The 15,131-nt window shown below is 35.8% G+C and overlaps 2 protein-coding genes across 2 annotated transcripts in view; both read left to right on the top strand.

Moving 5' to 3' along the window:
• Nucleotides 1-15,131, top strand: part of LOC145680514 (uncharacterized) — a 144,924-nt gene that overhangs the window by 103,468 nt on the left and 26,325 nt on the right. Inside the window, exons 13-15 of the mRNA XM_081751116.1 lie at nucleotides 388-550; nucleotides 1,816-1,970; nucleotides 3,228-3,433. Of these exons, the coding sequence (XP_081607242.1) occupies nucleotides 388-550; nucleotides 1,816-1,970; nucleotides 3,228-3,433 (524 nt within the window). The remainder of the gene's footprint in view (nucleotides 1-387; nucleotides 551-1,815; nucleotides 1,971-3,227; nucleotides 3,434-15,131) is intronic.
• On the top strand, nucleotides 8,802-14,413 carry LOC145680515 (uncharacterized). Its single transcript, XM_081751117.1, has 2 exons — nucleotides 8,802-13,961; nucleotides 14,103-14,413. Exon 1 carries the CDS (start codon nucleotides 9,959-9,961, stop codon nucleotides 13,745-13,747), a length of 3,789 nt encoding a protein of 1,262 aa, XP_081607243.1. The 5' UTR covers nucleotides 8,802-9,958; the 3' UTR covers nucleotides 13,748-13,961; nucleotides 14,103-14,413.

The following is a 15,131-nucleotide window of genomic DNA, read 5'->3' on the forward strand; positions in this document are numbered from 1 at the left end:
TTAGATAGGACCACCCATCATACTCGCCTGATCTTGAGCCGTTGAACCTTCACTTGTTTGACTTTTCACACCATTCAAAAACCCTTGCATGGCATTACGTTCGATAGGTGACTGTAAATTAACACATTGGTCAATTTTTGCCGATCAAGGCAGGTCTTCCTATGAATAAGGAATTATGAAGCTTACTGGAAAATGACAAAAGGTAATTGAAACAAAACTGATATCATTAATTTTGATCTTTATATAATATAAAATAGTCATGACTTTTCCGACAACCCAATAGAGGCAAGAAACTAGGTATTTAAAAAAAATTAAATTGGTGCGAGTTTCCTCTTGAAAAACATTAGCAATAAATCAAATACTAATATGAATAATCTTTATTTTCAGAATTTCCCGAAGGCACTCCAGTATTGTGGCCAGAAAGCATTATTAAGTCATCTAATCAAGAAAGCTGAAATGAATAGAATTGTAAATAAAGCTTCAGCAACTCAAAATAAACATACAGGACTATTGTCTGTTATTGAACCTGTAGAAATATCCGCAGTAGGTGGTGAGTATTTTACATAATTTACACTACTCGTACTTGAGATATTTGGTGTAATTGCGTGTAATATGGATGGGTGATTAAAAAACATAACGAATTTCTCAAATTGGCCACAAGAAGTCTACATACATTGATATACTTGCGAACTGGCGTAGGTGAGTTTTCATTGCTCGCATTTGAGATACATTAATTACATCCGGCGAGTCTTTTCTCTCTCTCTCCCAGTTCCACCAAGTGAAGAATGATTATTAAAGTCCATATTTTTAAATACCTATTATAGCTGTTTCCGAAAATTTTATTTCACGTTTTGCATTTCTAGTGTAAAATGATTCAGTATTGGTTGAATCCGGGATTTAGTTATTAAATAAATGTGCATGTATTATGAAAATATCAATATACAACAAAAGTTTTAAAAAACCTCGAAAGGAAGAAGTAATTGTGGAGGAGCGAATATTTGAAATCTTAGATTTGTAAAATTTAATTTTTCTCTAAAAAATTGACTTCAAATTTTCCTATATGTACGAGAAGCAGTCAGAAAGCTCTCGAATTTCATTGTAGCTCTTTATCATAATATAAGCATACATTTAGTTGATAGTCTTCAAAATAGGCACTATCGGATTCACACACACACACTTGTCCCACCGTTTTTGCGATTGTTGGGAACAGACGAAAGTCCTCTTCTGGTATCTTCCAAAGTTCAGCCATCGCGTTGATTTTGATCTACGGTGGCTAAACTGGTACCTTTTGAGGCCCACTTTTAGCTTTGGGAAAAGTAAAACATCCAATGGTGTTTAAACAGTTTTTAAGGTTATCAAACTCTCTGAAGCAGATTTTCTCCAATTTGCAGATGAACTTAGTTTTTGTGTTGCACGATCTGTGAAATTGTGCCAACTGTTCACAATGTGTTGCACGATCTGTGAAATTGTGCCAACTGTTCACAATGTGTTGCACGATCTGTGAAATTGTGCCAACTGTTCACAATGTGTTGCACGATCTGTGAAATTGTGCCAACTGTTCACAACTTCTCCGTTCAGCTACACTACTCGTACACTGTCTGTTATAACCTGTTCACTCTTGTCAAATTCATAATTAGGCAATGTAAGAACAATACTGTACCAGATTAATTTGATTGTATTACAAATGCCAAAACTAAATCATTCCGGAAACTTTTTGACTGCTTCTAGTACGTTCTTTAAAAAACTGAATGTAAACAGTAAATACTACATATGTCACCATCATTTGTGTATATATTACCTCTTTTTTTCTTTCAGGATACATTTTGGCCAGTTTTTCTATGAAGGATTTGCAGGATAACGATTATTTTCAACGCATAATAAAGGAAATTGGTCAATTGAATCTACCTGAATTAATGCTAGCTACATTGAACAGAGAGGATGAATTCATAAAACTCGTGGCTGAATATTTAGTAAGTAGCTTTCGATCTCGAGTGTTTTGGAAAAGAAATAGAGGTATGACGTTCATATTTTTTTCTCCTTAACCACAAGGTTTAAAAGTCTTAGCATGTCAACAATTACTCAACTAACGAACTTTGGAATCTTTGGTATATATTTGTGACATATCGAATCAGCTATTAAATTTTAATATTATATCATTTAGGAAGTATTCAAAAATTTCCATAGATCTGTACAACGTGAATAGTGTGCTGAACGAAGAAATAATAAAACCATTTATATATACTTTTTCATAAGTAAACTGGATAGTTTATAAAAATTCTTAGTGTATGTAATCATCGTTGCTATCCGTAGAATCACCACATAAATTTTATGCCTATTTGCCTTAAATATAAAATTAACATCCAGAAAAAGGTTTAATTTTCTCAGTTTTAAATTTTAATGGCTCAATTAAAATTTCTTGTAGAACGCTATAGAAACTATTTTAATATTTAAAAAGAAATGATTTTTTTTTTTTTTTTACGTAAATTTATTGACCAGTAATGCATTTACCGTTACTTAATTGTAAACTTCGTACTGATAAACATAGGGTAGTCTTTCTTTGTATAGGAAGATACAGGCACAAAATACTAATGTCTATTTTTAAATTTTGTGGAAGGAGTTTATCGTATTGGGCGAGTATTATTAAGTATTCATCTTTCATTTGACTTTCGCGCCAAGTGGATTTTGTGGTGGATAAAGTGTCCGTGGGTTTTCCCGGTTCTCTCGTTTCCTTCCACTTTATTCATTCTAGAATTTCCTTAATTTTTCATCACGGTCTCCTTTAGCCTAGCCGACGTAACCATGGGACGTAAAACCTGAAATATTTATTTATTTTTTAATATCAACATGACCTGGCATGGAAGTAATTCTTGACTTGCTTTGTATGCAAGTGATGTATTTTAATGTTGACACCTGTAGTTTGAGTTTTTACCCCAAAAAGTTTGACTTTACTTAGATCTTAATTTCTATTTAGAACAAGAATTAGGGTGAATTACATGAAACAAATCTGCTAAGAAAATGCAATGTACGCAATAATAGATTTTTCTAGAATCCTTGAAGGAAGAGTTTTTCCGCAGTCTGGAAACTAGTTACTAATATCTTAATATAGGATGTTCCACTTCAAATTTCTGCAGAGCCCTGTTCACGAGACTGTTGTTGTATCGTTAAGCTTTCAATTATCCTTTTAATCTTTAAATTCATTAAGCTATGTTGTATTTAATTTCTTCCAGAATGCAAGAGGCAAAGTCGGTTTGGAAGAACTAGATACTCTGGGCAGTTTGATTCATTTCTTACCAAGAAATGAAGATGGATTGTCCTTAATAAAACCAGATGTTTTCAAGTTTTATGTAGAATCCTTGGAACCTAAATCGAAATTAATATGTGGTAACGAAAAGTGGAAACAAAGTTGGTTTCGGCAGATAAAAGCTGCTTTCGGGTAAGTTATACTTTGTTACAAGACCAGTAAATTATTAACCTTGAAATCGGCATATAAACAATTTCTGAATGTTTTCTATTTTGTGTAAAGTACTACTGCTTTACACAGTTATATCGTATAAATTAGGTTTAAAACTGCTAGAAAACTATGAATTGTAAGTTATTCAGCTTTATGGACAATCTTTCATCAAGCTTTAGCAACCTATGAATTAGTGTGCATAGCTTTCTTAATTGCAAAAGGTAATTATAATTGCAACTGTTTCCTAAACATCATGATTGTGTACTTGGGTGTAACCAAGGGCGCCCATGTTGTGGTTTCCAAGGGGGAGGGCAAGTATAAGCGACGTTTCAAATATAGTTTCAAATTGTTGTAACTAATGTAAAAATTCTATTGGGTTTTCAATATTCCCAAGTACAATTTCCTCTTAATGGGGGGGGGGTGCGAGCGCCCCACCTTGCCCCCCCCCTGATGGGCGCCCTTGGGTGTAACATATCAGATTTCTGTGACAAAATGTCCAGAAATTAGAATTCCTTGAATTGTACATGGCTTATCGCATTTGATTTGACTTCTTACTATGTTTAAGGTATTACTTCAAAAATTATTTTTGAATCTATTTGGGTAGGGAAATAATATGCAATAACTTTCTACCAACTAAAAGAACTTAACGTGGCAATAAAAGTTTGAATAGGAACTCTTTTTAAATTGTCAATTTTATGAACTAGTTCCGTTGTCACAGTGGAATCAGACAAACGTATCTCTGTGTAAGAAAAGAATCGCTCATAAAACTTATAAAGAATGAGCCGTTTGATATTAAAATATTAGTTATAATTTATATTAAAATATTAATATTAAAATATTAGTTAAAATATTAGTTGTAATTTATAATATTCATGATAGAAAAAATTAAATTAATATCTATGTATTGATAAACAATTAGATATGAAAAATATTAAACTGCAGAACTGTTTTTCGCCTATAACATGTGAATTTGATTTCTTCCAAATTTGGCTGGTGAATTGATTGTGTGCTCTATAGATCATAGATGATACAGAATAAAAATAATTACTACATTAACTTTGTGGAGTTACGGGAGACTACATAATAATGGAATATACCTTAAGTTTGTCACAGTTGACTTTCATGAAATTTTAATCAATGGCGGACAATAAGCTAAGAGTAAACTGAAATATATTACTTGATCATTCAATAAAAATTTGAATTTAGTTTCAAAAAAATACCAGTGTGTTGTGAAAGTGTAAAATTATCATAATTCATTCAATTGTAACAGGGAAGAAGAATTGAATTTCCAATCTTCAAGAATAAATTAAGTGCAGATTCTTAAGTATTATATAAGAAAAAATGACAGTAAATAGAATAGGTAGGCAACTTCAAGAAATCACTTCGCAACGGCCAACCTTCACTCCGTCTCAATACTTCATGTGAAAGCGATAGTGTTTAGCATTTAGGATTGAGTGTCTGCAAGTGAGATTGATACTTGTTCGTAACCAGACACGTAGCAGCGCGTATTTTTGGATCAAAGGATTCAATATATTTCAATCAAAAATTTTCTTGTACGCCTTATATCTGGAGAACAACATCTTAACTCAGTATGATGTGCTTATTCCGTAGAAAATACAAAAACTCTATTTAGTGGCCGTTCAAAAATTTTTGTTGCTCCTGATCTAAAAAAAAAAAAAAAAAAACTAATTATTGGCTAAGATCGCAATCTTTTGATGCATTGTTTTGGATAATTTCTAAAATTTATGGTAAAGATTTTTTTTTTTTTTTAATCGTTCCTAAAGTTCTTATTGTTCCAATTCCCTTTTGAAATCAGTGAAACGAAATCTCAATTCCCATAATCAGAAATAAAATTGAAGAAAATGTATCACGTCTTGAGGTGAGAAAGTCATTTAGCCAAAACTTTTTTTTCAGAAGAAAAAATTTCGGTACTACAATATTTGAAACTTACTGTTCATGAATTATTTGATAAATTACCCTAAATAACACCAATTTTATTAATCAACTTTCCAAATACCAACAACAAAATTAAATTAAATGAAAAATATTTTATCTTAATTTTATGCTGAAATAGTACTGTTGTTGACTTTGGTGTGGAAGAGAGTTTAATGTCAAGCTTTCGTTTCTCATCCTGTTATAATGAATTTTCAACAATTTTTGGGATAATTTTAGTATGTATACTCATGTCCAAAACGATTGTCGCATATCTATAACTGTCTTCTTGTAAGAATATAATTTGAGAATGAGTTTGCACGGTACTTTTAATACTGGTATTGTGTGTATAATCGGGAAATGTAATTTGTGGTCAATTTCATGGGAAAAGAATTATAAATACGAAAATTAGAATGAGTAAAACAAAATGTTGCTAAATGCACAAGCAAGTTTTTTTTTCATTTTATTCTTATTTACTGCTCTTTTGATATGAAATTTGTCACATACATGTCTTTTCCGATTATACACATGCTAACATAAGAAATACCGGGCGAATTCGTTATCAAGTTATATTCCTACAATATATTTATAGACGTAAAACAATAATTTTGGACATGAGTTTACATATTATTCAGCCTTTAAGAGAGAACCTTCTGGGATTGAAATATTTCACCATCTTTTCGTGAAATAAGCTTGATCACGCAAAGTTTTTTAAAGTTTGCATAATGTAAGGTAAAAGTTTAATTATCAGACTTGTAATTGGTAACAAATAAAACAGTTCTGACCAGAGCAGAATGAAATATATTAAAAACTATACTTACAATGTGTTACAGTTTCAAGGACCTAACGTCCTCTTCATCAGACACAAACACGTGAAACTGTAACACATTGTAAGAGTAGTAATGGGGTTACTTTGCCTCACTTTTTGGCCCCTGGGTCCCTGCCTCAGGACCCATGGTCCCTGGCCCAGGGTCAATGACCTAGGGGTACCTAGGACCACCCCCTAAAATTTGGCAGGGGTACATAGGACCATCCCCAGGACCCATGGTCCCTGGCCCGTGTCAATGACCTAGGGGTACTTAGGACCACCCCTCTAGATTTTGGCAGGGGTACATAGGACCACCCCCCCTTAAATTTTGGAAATTGCCAAATCTAAAAATTGGGTGTGGTAGCCTAGGACCACAGTATGTACCTCTATCAGTATTGGGTGTCTATGTCGTTCCCTTTTATGAGTAAAAAATTGCCAAAAATTCAAATTTCGGAGGTTTTTGACCTAATTTATCCCCTTGGATGAGGTGTTATTACCCTATATGGTTATATGGGCGTATACAGGGATTCATTCCCTTTTATAAGACATGGGTATATTAATGCACCCCTTGAAATTTTTGGGAGGGGTACTTTGGCCCACCCCTTCAATTTTGGAAATTGCCCAATTTAAACATTGGGTATTATAGTACAGGACCCTAATATGTATTATGATAAATTTGGGTGGTCCACCTCGTTCCCTTCTAGGGGTACAAAATTGCCAAAATATAAACGTAAGCAATACGTAGTACCACGTGTTTGGTTTTTGGTCTATTTTATCCCCTTTGATGAGGTTATTATCCTATATATATATAGTTATATGGTCATGTATAGGGGTCCATTACCTTTCATAAGATATGGGTATATTTGTGCACTCCTTTAAAAATTTGGGAGGGGTACTTTTGGCCCACCCCTTAAATTTTGGAAATTGCTCATTTTATATATTTGGTATTATAGTACGGGACCCTAACATGTATTATAATAAATTTGGGTGGTCCACTTCGTTCCCTTTTAGGGGTACAAAATTGCCAAATTTTAGTACAACCACGTGTTTGGTTTTTGGTTATTTTATTCCCTTGGAAGAGGTCCTATTACCTTATATGGGTGTATACAGGTGTTTATTTTCCTATTGTAAGACGTAGGTACATTTGTGCACCCCTTTAAAAATTTGGCAGGGATGCCTTGGCCCACCCCTTAAATTTTTTGGAAATTGCCCAATTTAAACATTTGGTATAATAGTATAGAACCCTAATATAGATCACTATAAATTTTTCGGTGGTCTATCTCGTTTCCCTTTTAGGGGTATAAAACTGCCAAAATATAAACGTAAGCATTACGTTGTACCACGTGTTTGGTTTTTTTGACCTAATTCATTTCCTTGGATGAGATCCTATTACCTTATATGGTTGGGGGGCGCGGTGGCTCAGTGGTAGAGCGTTCACCTCTGGTGCTTGGGGTCCCGGGTTCGATCCCAGCCCCCGCCAAGTGAACTTTGTGGTGGACAAACACCGTGCTCGTGGGTTTTCTCGGGGTTCTCCCGTTTCCTCCCACTTTCTTCATTCCACCATTTTCATTCATCTCTCATTAACACCGTCTCCTTTAGCCTCACCGGCATAACCGTGGGACGTAAAACTTAGATTTCATTTTTTTTTTACCTTATATGGTTATATGGCCATGTATAGGAGTCCATTCCCTATTATGAAACATAAGTACATATGTGCACCCCCGGGAATGGTACCTTGGCCCGCCCCCTTAAGTTTTAGAAATTGCCAAATCTAAACATTTGGTATCATAGTACTGGACCCTAATATATATTACTACAAAATTTGGGTGGTCCACCTCGTTCCCTTTTAGGGTGCATTTTGTTCCGCTTTAGGAGTGAACCTTGCAATCGTCCCGAGTTTGATTCTTGGAAATGTTGAATTTAACGTCCCCGCGAAAACGGTGAGAGATGATAGGACGAAACATGAACTTACTTGACTGAGGATTGAAGCAGTGACCTCATACAGTAGAGACAAGCGCTGAGCCATCGTACACGTGTGTTGATTACTATGCAATAGTCCCGAGTTTGATTCTTGGTGCTAGTTTCAGGAAATGTTAACGTCCCACTTGAAACGATGATGAGAAATGAGAAAACATCATAAACTTACTTGCTTGCGGATTGAAGCAGAGAACTCACACATCAGAAAAAAAAAAACGCTGAGCCACCGTACTCCATTCAGTGCGAGCAGTTTTGCGTATGAAAAGAACATGAACAGATTATGTTACATTACTACACATTTCTGCTTGTTGTTACGCATAGAAGCTTGTTATTGTGAAATTGCAGAATCTGCTTTTACTACATCAGCATTTTTTCTCAGCTGACGGACTTTTAAAGCTCAACTTTACATTTATGTCAAAGACAGTTTCGTAACATATCGATGAGTGTTACATTTTTCAATCAAGTTTAAGGAAAATGAATCACATTTTAGATGTGTTAATTTGAATGTCGTAAGAAACTAACGAGTCAACGGTATGATGTCATTATCAAAATTGCGATACTAGATGTCGTAACGATTGATGTGTAAGGAGAAAAACGTGAATAATGTCACAACCAATCAGATTGCTTCTTACATCACGTTTCGGCTCATGATGAAAGCTGTGTTTTCATTGGTTCTCCGTGATGTCATTGATTCATTTTCCTCGTTTCTGATTGGCTGATAGTGATGTCACTTTATAGTTGAACACGTTTTAGACCTAAATAAATTTCTTAATTTCATTTTCAAATCCTACTTCCACGAAGATCTTGAATGAACGTAGGTGTACCTCTAGTGACAGCGTGACTTTACTCCGTTCCTTGAATTTGAGGTAAGTATCGACTGCGTTTTCTTAACATCAATGGAGTGTTTTTTTGCATGAGGATAACATTGTTATCATTGTTTTATTTAACACGAAATATTTAGCAAATGGAAGAATAACTTGACCGGGGATCGAATTAGGAATCCCACACATTAGAAGTAAGCACAAGAAATTTGTTGATTTTGGTTTAGCGTCCCTTCAGTAGTGGGGTGCTAGGAATACAGCTTAATGTTGAATCTGAGCGCATACTGGGTGTTGAACCCGGGCCACATCCCACACATTAGAAGTAAGCACGAGAAATTTGTTGATTTTGGTTTAGCGTCCCTTCAGTAGTGGGGGGCTAGGAATACAGCTTAATGTTGAATCTGATCGCATACTGGGTGTTGAACCCGGGCCAGAGGTGCGTAACGCTAACCACTTAGCTCAGTTTCTGATAGTAAACAAAGAAACTACGCACGAATTTGTTCCCTACAACGTGAGACGTGGACCTACAGTTTAATGTGGGATCTGATCTCCCGCCGAGAAACATATTCGAGTCTTTCTTGCCTTAGCTCGAAAAAAAAAAGCAAGCGCATGAGATTTTGTTTTCGTTTCATGTTCGTCATACGTTTTAAAGTTCAGTGTCAGAGGAAAAATGCTTACTACAATGATTCTTTCAGCACAGTTAGAAAAACAATTTCATTCATTCTTTTTATCACTACAGAAACTTAGGTCATTTACATGTTGATGTTGGTCCGGGTTTGACGACAATAAAACGTTTCAGTAGTAGAACTATTTGAGATATGATCATTCTTTTAGGATTGATCGTGTAGTCATTTTGATAACGTAGTGATCTCTGAATTCAATTTTAATTCGTGCTTTTTTCTCGTTTTAGATATTTGTTTTTCTTTGCCTATTCCTTTTTGCTTACCTTACCTTTTTCCCTATTTGAATATGGCTACTTCTGGCTTTACTGTCTTGCGAGAAATCAATAGACATTATCGGCGTTTTAATCTTGAAGGACGAATGCTGGAAATTCAAATTAATGCTCCGACCAGTGGCACCGATATTGTGGAGTGGGTTCAGGCCTCCTTTCAACAGATGTTGGATTATTTATTGGAAAACGTCGACGAATCATCGATGGTTGGATTGTCGATTTTATCCCACGATGAGAAGAACAAGCCATTTTATTTATCTTTCCGGCATGCAAGTAATTTGACACTGGAGACTTTATGGGCATCCTTTGATCGCATCCTTCAAAGTAACGATAGTTTTCTCATGAACGAACCGTTCATTGTCCATTTTCATCATGTGGATGTACCCCGTGGATTTGGATTGTTGCGTCGAGGTCTTTTATCAAACGACGAATTATTAAAGTGCAAGAAAGGCATTTTACGTGTAAAAAACGCCGACAAGAAATGTTTAGCGTATGCGATTGTGATTGCTATTGGCCTAAAGAAATATAAGGATACAAATAAGAAACTGTACAGACAATATCACAACCAGAGAAAGTGTGTTGTTATTCCAGCCGTACATGAACTTTTGTCCAGATCATCAGTGAATTTAGAGCATGGGGGATCCGTGGAAGAATTACGACAATTGCAACGCTACTTAACCGATTATAAACTTACCGTATACACCAGCTTTTCCGGAGAAGATATTCTGTATGAAGGACCGGGTGGCGAAGACAAGATTCCAATCAATTTAATGTGCATCAATTCACATTATGACATCATCACGTCATTAACGGCCGTTTTCTCTACTGTGTATTATTGTGCTGCATGCCACAAAAAATATAATAACAGAAATAGACACGTCAAGAACTGTTCGGCCATGTGTGAGAAATGTTTGCAGAAACCGCCATGTAGTAAGACCAATACGGAGAAGCAGTGCCCAGAGTGCAATCGTGAATTTTATGGTGAAACATGTTATACAAATCATCTGACTGTACCATACCATAAAGGCCAACCAATATGCAAGATGGTGAAACAGTGTGCCAAATGTCTACGCATTTATTCGTTTGTCCATACAGGGGAAAGAAAACATGATTGTACTGATTATTTTTGTAATGTGTGCCATAAACATGTTACGTCTACCCACCAATGCTACATGAAGCCTGATACGACTCGATTAAAGCCTGGAGTTCCATCAGTGTTACATGCCAAGAAAGCTATGATTGTCTTCTATGATATCGAAGCCACACAGGATACTTTCTTCGATGAAGACACGTTCATTCATAAGCCCAATTTACTGGTGGCCCAACAAGTATGTTACAACTGTGTTCAAGATGAGGATATACATCATCCGTGTGAAGTTTGTGGACAGCGAGAACATATTTTTCAAGATGATCCGATCAATGCCTTTCTTGCGTATTTACGTCAACCACGACCCAACATCAAACTTATTGTATCTTTGGCACATAACTGTAAGGGCTATGATGGTCATTTTATTCTTAAATCTTTAGTGGAAAAACATGAATTGAAACCTACTTTGATCTTGAACGGAGCAAAAATTTTAAGCATGAAAGTGAATCACTTATCGTTTATTGACTCCTTAAATTTCATGCCAATGGCTTTAAGTAAATTATCCAAGGCATTTCATTTACCAGCGACCAAAGGATATTTTCCACACTTTTTTAATACTGCTGCAAATCAAACGTATGTGGGAAAATTACCGGACATCCATTATTATGGTGCAGATGAAATGAAAGTGGATGAACGAGAAAAATTCATGACATGGTACAACGAACACCAGAACGATAAGTTTATTTTCCAAGAAGAATTGGTAAACTATTGTGTCCAGGACGTCAACGTACTTCGATTGGCTTGTATATCTTTCATGACCACTTTTGAACAAGAAACTCACGTCAATCCTTTCCTGGAGGCTATCACTTTGGCGAGTGCGTGCAATTTAGTATTTCGACGAAATTTCTTAAAACCCAATACTATTAGCATTCTTCCTGCACGAGGATACCGTCACAGAAACAATCAGTCACGGATTGCTTTGCAGTGGCTTGCCTACATGGAGGAAAAAGAGGGCCATCCAATTCTACATGCTGCGAGAGGAAAAGAAGTTTATGTTGCTGGTTTTCATCTGGACGGCTACTACAAAAATCCCGACACTAAAGAGGAACACGTGTATGAGCATGCCGGCTGTTTTTATCATGGCTGTCCTCTATGTGTCCCTACAGGCCGTGATCAACCCATTTATGAGAACTCCGAAGAAACAATGAACTATCGCTACGAGAGAACACAGCGTAAAATGAAGTTATTACGATCCATGGGATATAAAGTACATGAAATGTGGGAATGTGAATTTCGTCAAGTGTTAAAATCCAATCCAGCATTGGCCTCTTCTTTAAGCACACATCCTTATACTAATAAGACACCATTAAATCCAAGAGACAGCTTCTATGGTGGCCGTGTTAATGCCATTAAATTGTATCACGTCGCAAATGAAAATGAAGGCGAAGAAATAAAATTCTTGGATATCGTTTCCCTGTATCCTTATGTCAATAAATGTGGACGGTATCCAATAGGGCATCCACGAATATATCTACAGGGAGATCCAGAAATGCCCGACATTCAAACTGTCAACGGATTGGTCAAGTTGAAGATTTTGCCTAGCAGAAATGTGTTTCATCCAGTGCTGCCATTTCGCTCAAATAAGAAGTTGTTGTTTCCACTTTGTGCTGCCTGTGCCACAGCATTAAATCAAGATTCTGAATGTACACATTCGGACAGTGAACGAAGTCTAACAGGAACATGGGTGTCCTATGAAATTCAAAAAGCCATTGAACTTGGGTATCAAGTCATTGAAATTTATGAAATTTGGGATTACATCATCACCGTATATGATCCAGAAACCAAGACTGGCGGATTATTCAGCGAATACATTAATACATTTTTGAAATCTAAGCTGGAAGCTTCTGGATGGCCTGCCAATTGCGTCACCGAAGAAGAAAAGCAGCAGTATATCCAAGTGGTACAACAACGGGAAGGCATAACTTTAGATGCAGCAAATATAATGACAAATTCAGCACGTCGTAGTCTTGCAAAACTCTGTTTGAATGCCTTCTGGGGACGACTCGCTATAAGAGACAATTTCAGCCAAACGACCATCATTAACGACCCCAAAGAACTGTATCAAAAATTAACTGCTCCAGACATAAAAGTCAACCAAATTTTACCTGTTAACGATTCGATGTTATACCTTTATTGGCAGTATGAAGATGATGTTCCAGTACAAAATCACAATGCTAATGTTGTCCTTGGAGCATTTACAACGTGTCAAGCTCGTCTGGAACTCTACAAATATTTAGAACTTCTGCAAGAAAGAGTACTATATTTCGATACAGATTCCGTAATATTCACGCAGCGACCATCACAGCCCACAATAGAACCAGAAGTATTTCTTGGTTCAATGTCAAATGAACTTGAATCAATTGGACCAAAAGCATACATTAAAAAATTCGTGTCTGGTGGCCCAAAACAGTACGCCTTGGAAATCTACAACCCCGACACGAAATCAACCAGTTATGTATGCAAAATTCGTGGATTCACACTCAATTATACTGCAAGTCAAAAGTTAAATTTCAATAGTCTGGAGCAAATGATCATAAATCATCGAGTGAAAAAATCTCCATTAGCACGCCGCACAAAATTTACAGAACCCACGATCATCATCTTGTCACAAAACCTGAAGAAAAGAAGTACAGTTTCAACTATAAAAAACGCCGATTAATACCAGACACATACGAGACATTGCCCTATGGGTATAAAAAAGCCAGAACAGAATAACAGCCATATTTTCCCCTAATCCCACCAACATCACCTCCCAAAGACGGGCAAAGAATCAACGCAACACGGGACATGCTTCAACAAGGCCACAGCGAAGACAAAAACTCAGATGACATCACCTTGCAGAAACCCGTGGAGAAAAAAAAAAAGGAATTCAGGTACGTCACATTTGCGTTTCTTTTCTCACCTCACTCTCTCTTGATCAGTTAGTTCGATGTTAATAATCTGTTTTTCTTCTTTCACAGGAAACAAAATAAATATTACCATGTATATTCATATGTTTTATTTTCTCTTTACAGAATTTGTACCCGTCACGGACACGTCTTCCTTTGAAGAAAAAAGAAATTCTGTATTCTATTTCACATGCTAAAAATAAATGTACAAAAACATGATTCTGTGTTTTTATTTCACATCCTAAAATCAAATTCTTTTTCCTGTACTGCGATTTCAATTTCTTTTTTCTGAATCAGTTTACCGATAAAATAAATCAATGTTTTGCGAAAAAAAAAAATCAAACTAAATTTTTGTTTCAGAAAATTTTTGTGTACGAAAAAAAAAATGTTTTCAGAAAAATTTTTTGTGTACGAAAACAAAATTCTGTTTCAGAAAATTTTTTTGTGTACAAAACAAAAACTGTTTCAGAAAATTTTTGTGTACAAACAAAATTCTGTTTCAGAAAAAAAATTTTATGTACAAACAAAATTCTGTTTCAGAAAAAATTTTTGTGTGCAAAACAAAATTCTGTTTTCGTCACGAAACTGCTCCGACTAAATGAATCGATTCATTCTGATAGTGTTGGCAACACTGGAAAAATTTCGGTAAGTATCGCTCAGACCCTGAGTTACAGCGAACACAACTAGATTCGAACCAGCAACCTTACATGTCTGATTCATCTCTAAATACAGCCAACTAAACAGTAAGATTGTGTGTATACGTCAATGCTAGCACTGAGTCAACAAGGTTTTCTTCAAGGTCAAAGTTGCACACGAAGTAAAAAGATGACAACGCAGATCTTCTATCTTTCTATATGAAACATAAACCTAGTGTAAACTGCTCGCACTGAAATGTGTAATGTAACATAATCTGCTCGTCTTCTTTTCATACGCGAAACTGTTCGCACTGAATGGAGTACGACGGCTCAGCGCTTCAATCCACAACGAAGTAAGTTCATGTTTCCTCCTATCATTTTTCATCATCGTTTCAAGGGGACGTTAAACTCAACATTTCTTAAACTAACACAAAAAATCGAACTCGGGACCATGACATAGTAATCAAAAACTGAACTTCTCAATGGGCCATAGTGGTTCAAATATGTGAGATCTCTGCTT

Source organism: Thermobia domestica, chromosome 3 (genome assembly GCF_964235325.1).
Source record: "Thermobia domestica chromosome 3, izTheDome1.hap1.1, whole genome shotgun sequence".
Taxonomy (NCBI): Eukaryota; Metazoa; Arthropoda; class Insecta; order Zygentoma; family Lepismatidae; genus Thermobia; species Thermobia domestica.

Coding starts and splice junctions, on each gene's coding strand:
- LOC145680515 (XM_081751117.1), top strand. CDS start 9,959: ATGGCTACTTCTGGCTTTACTGTCTTGCGAGAAATCAATAGACATTAT.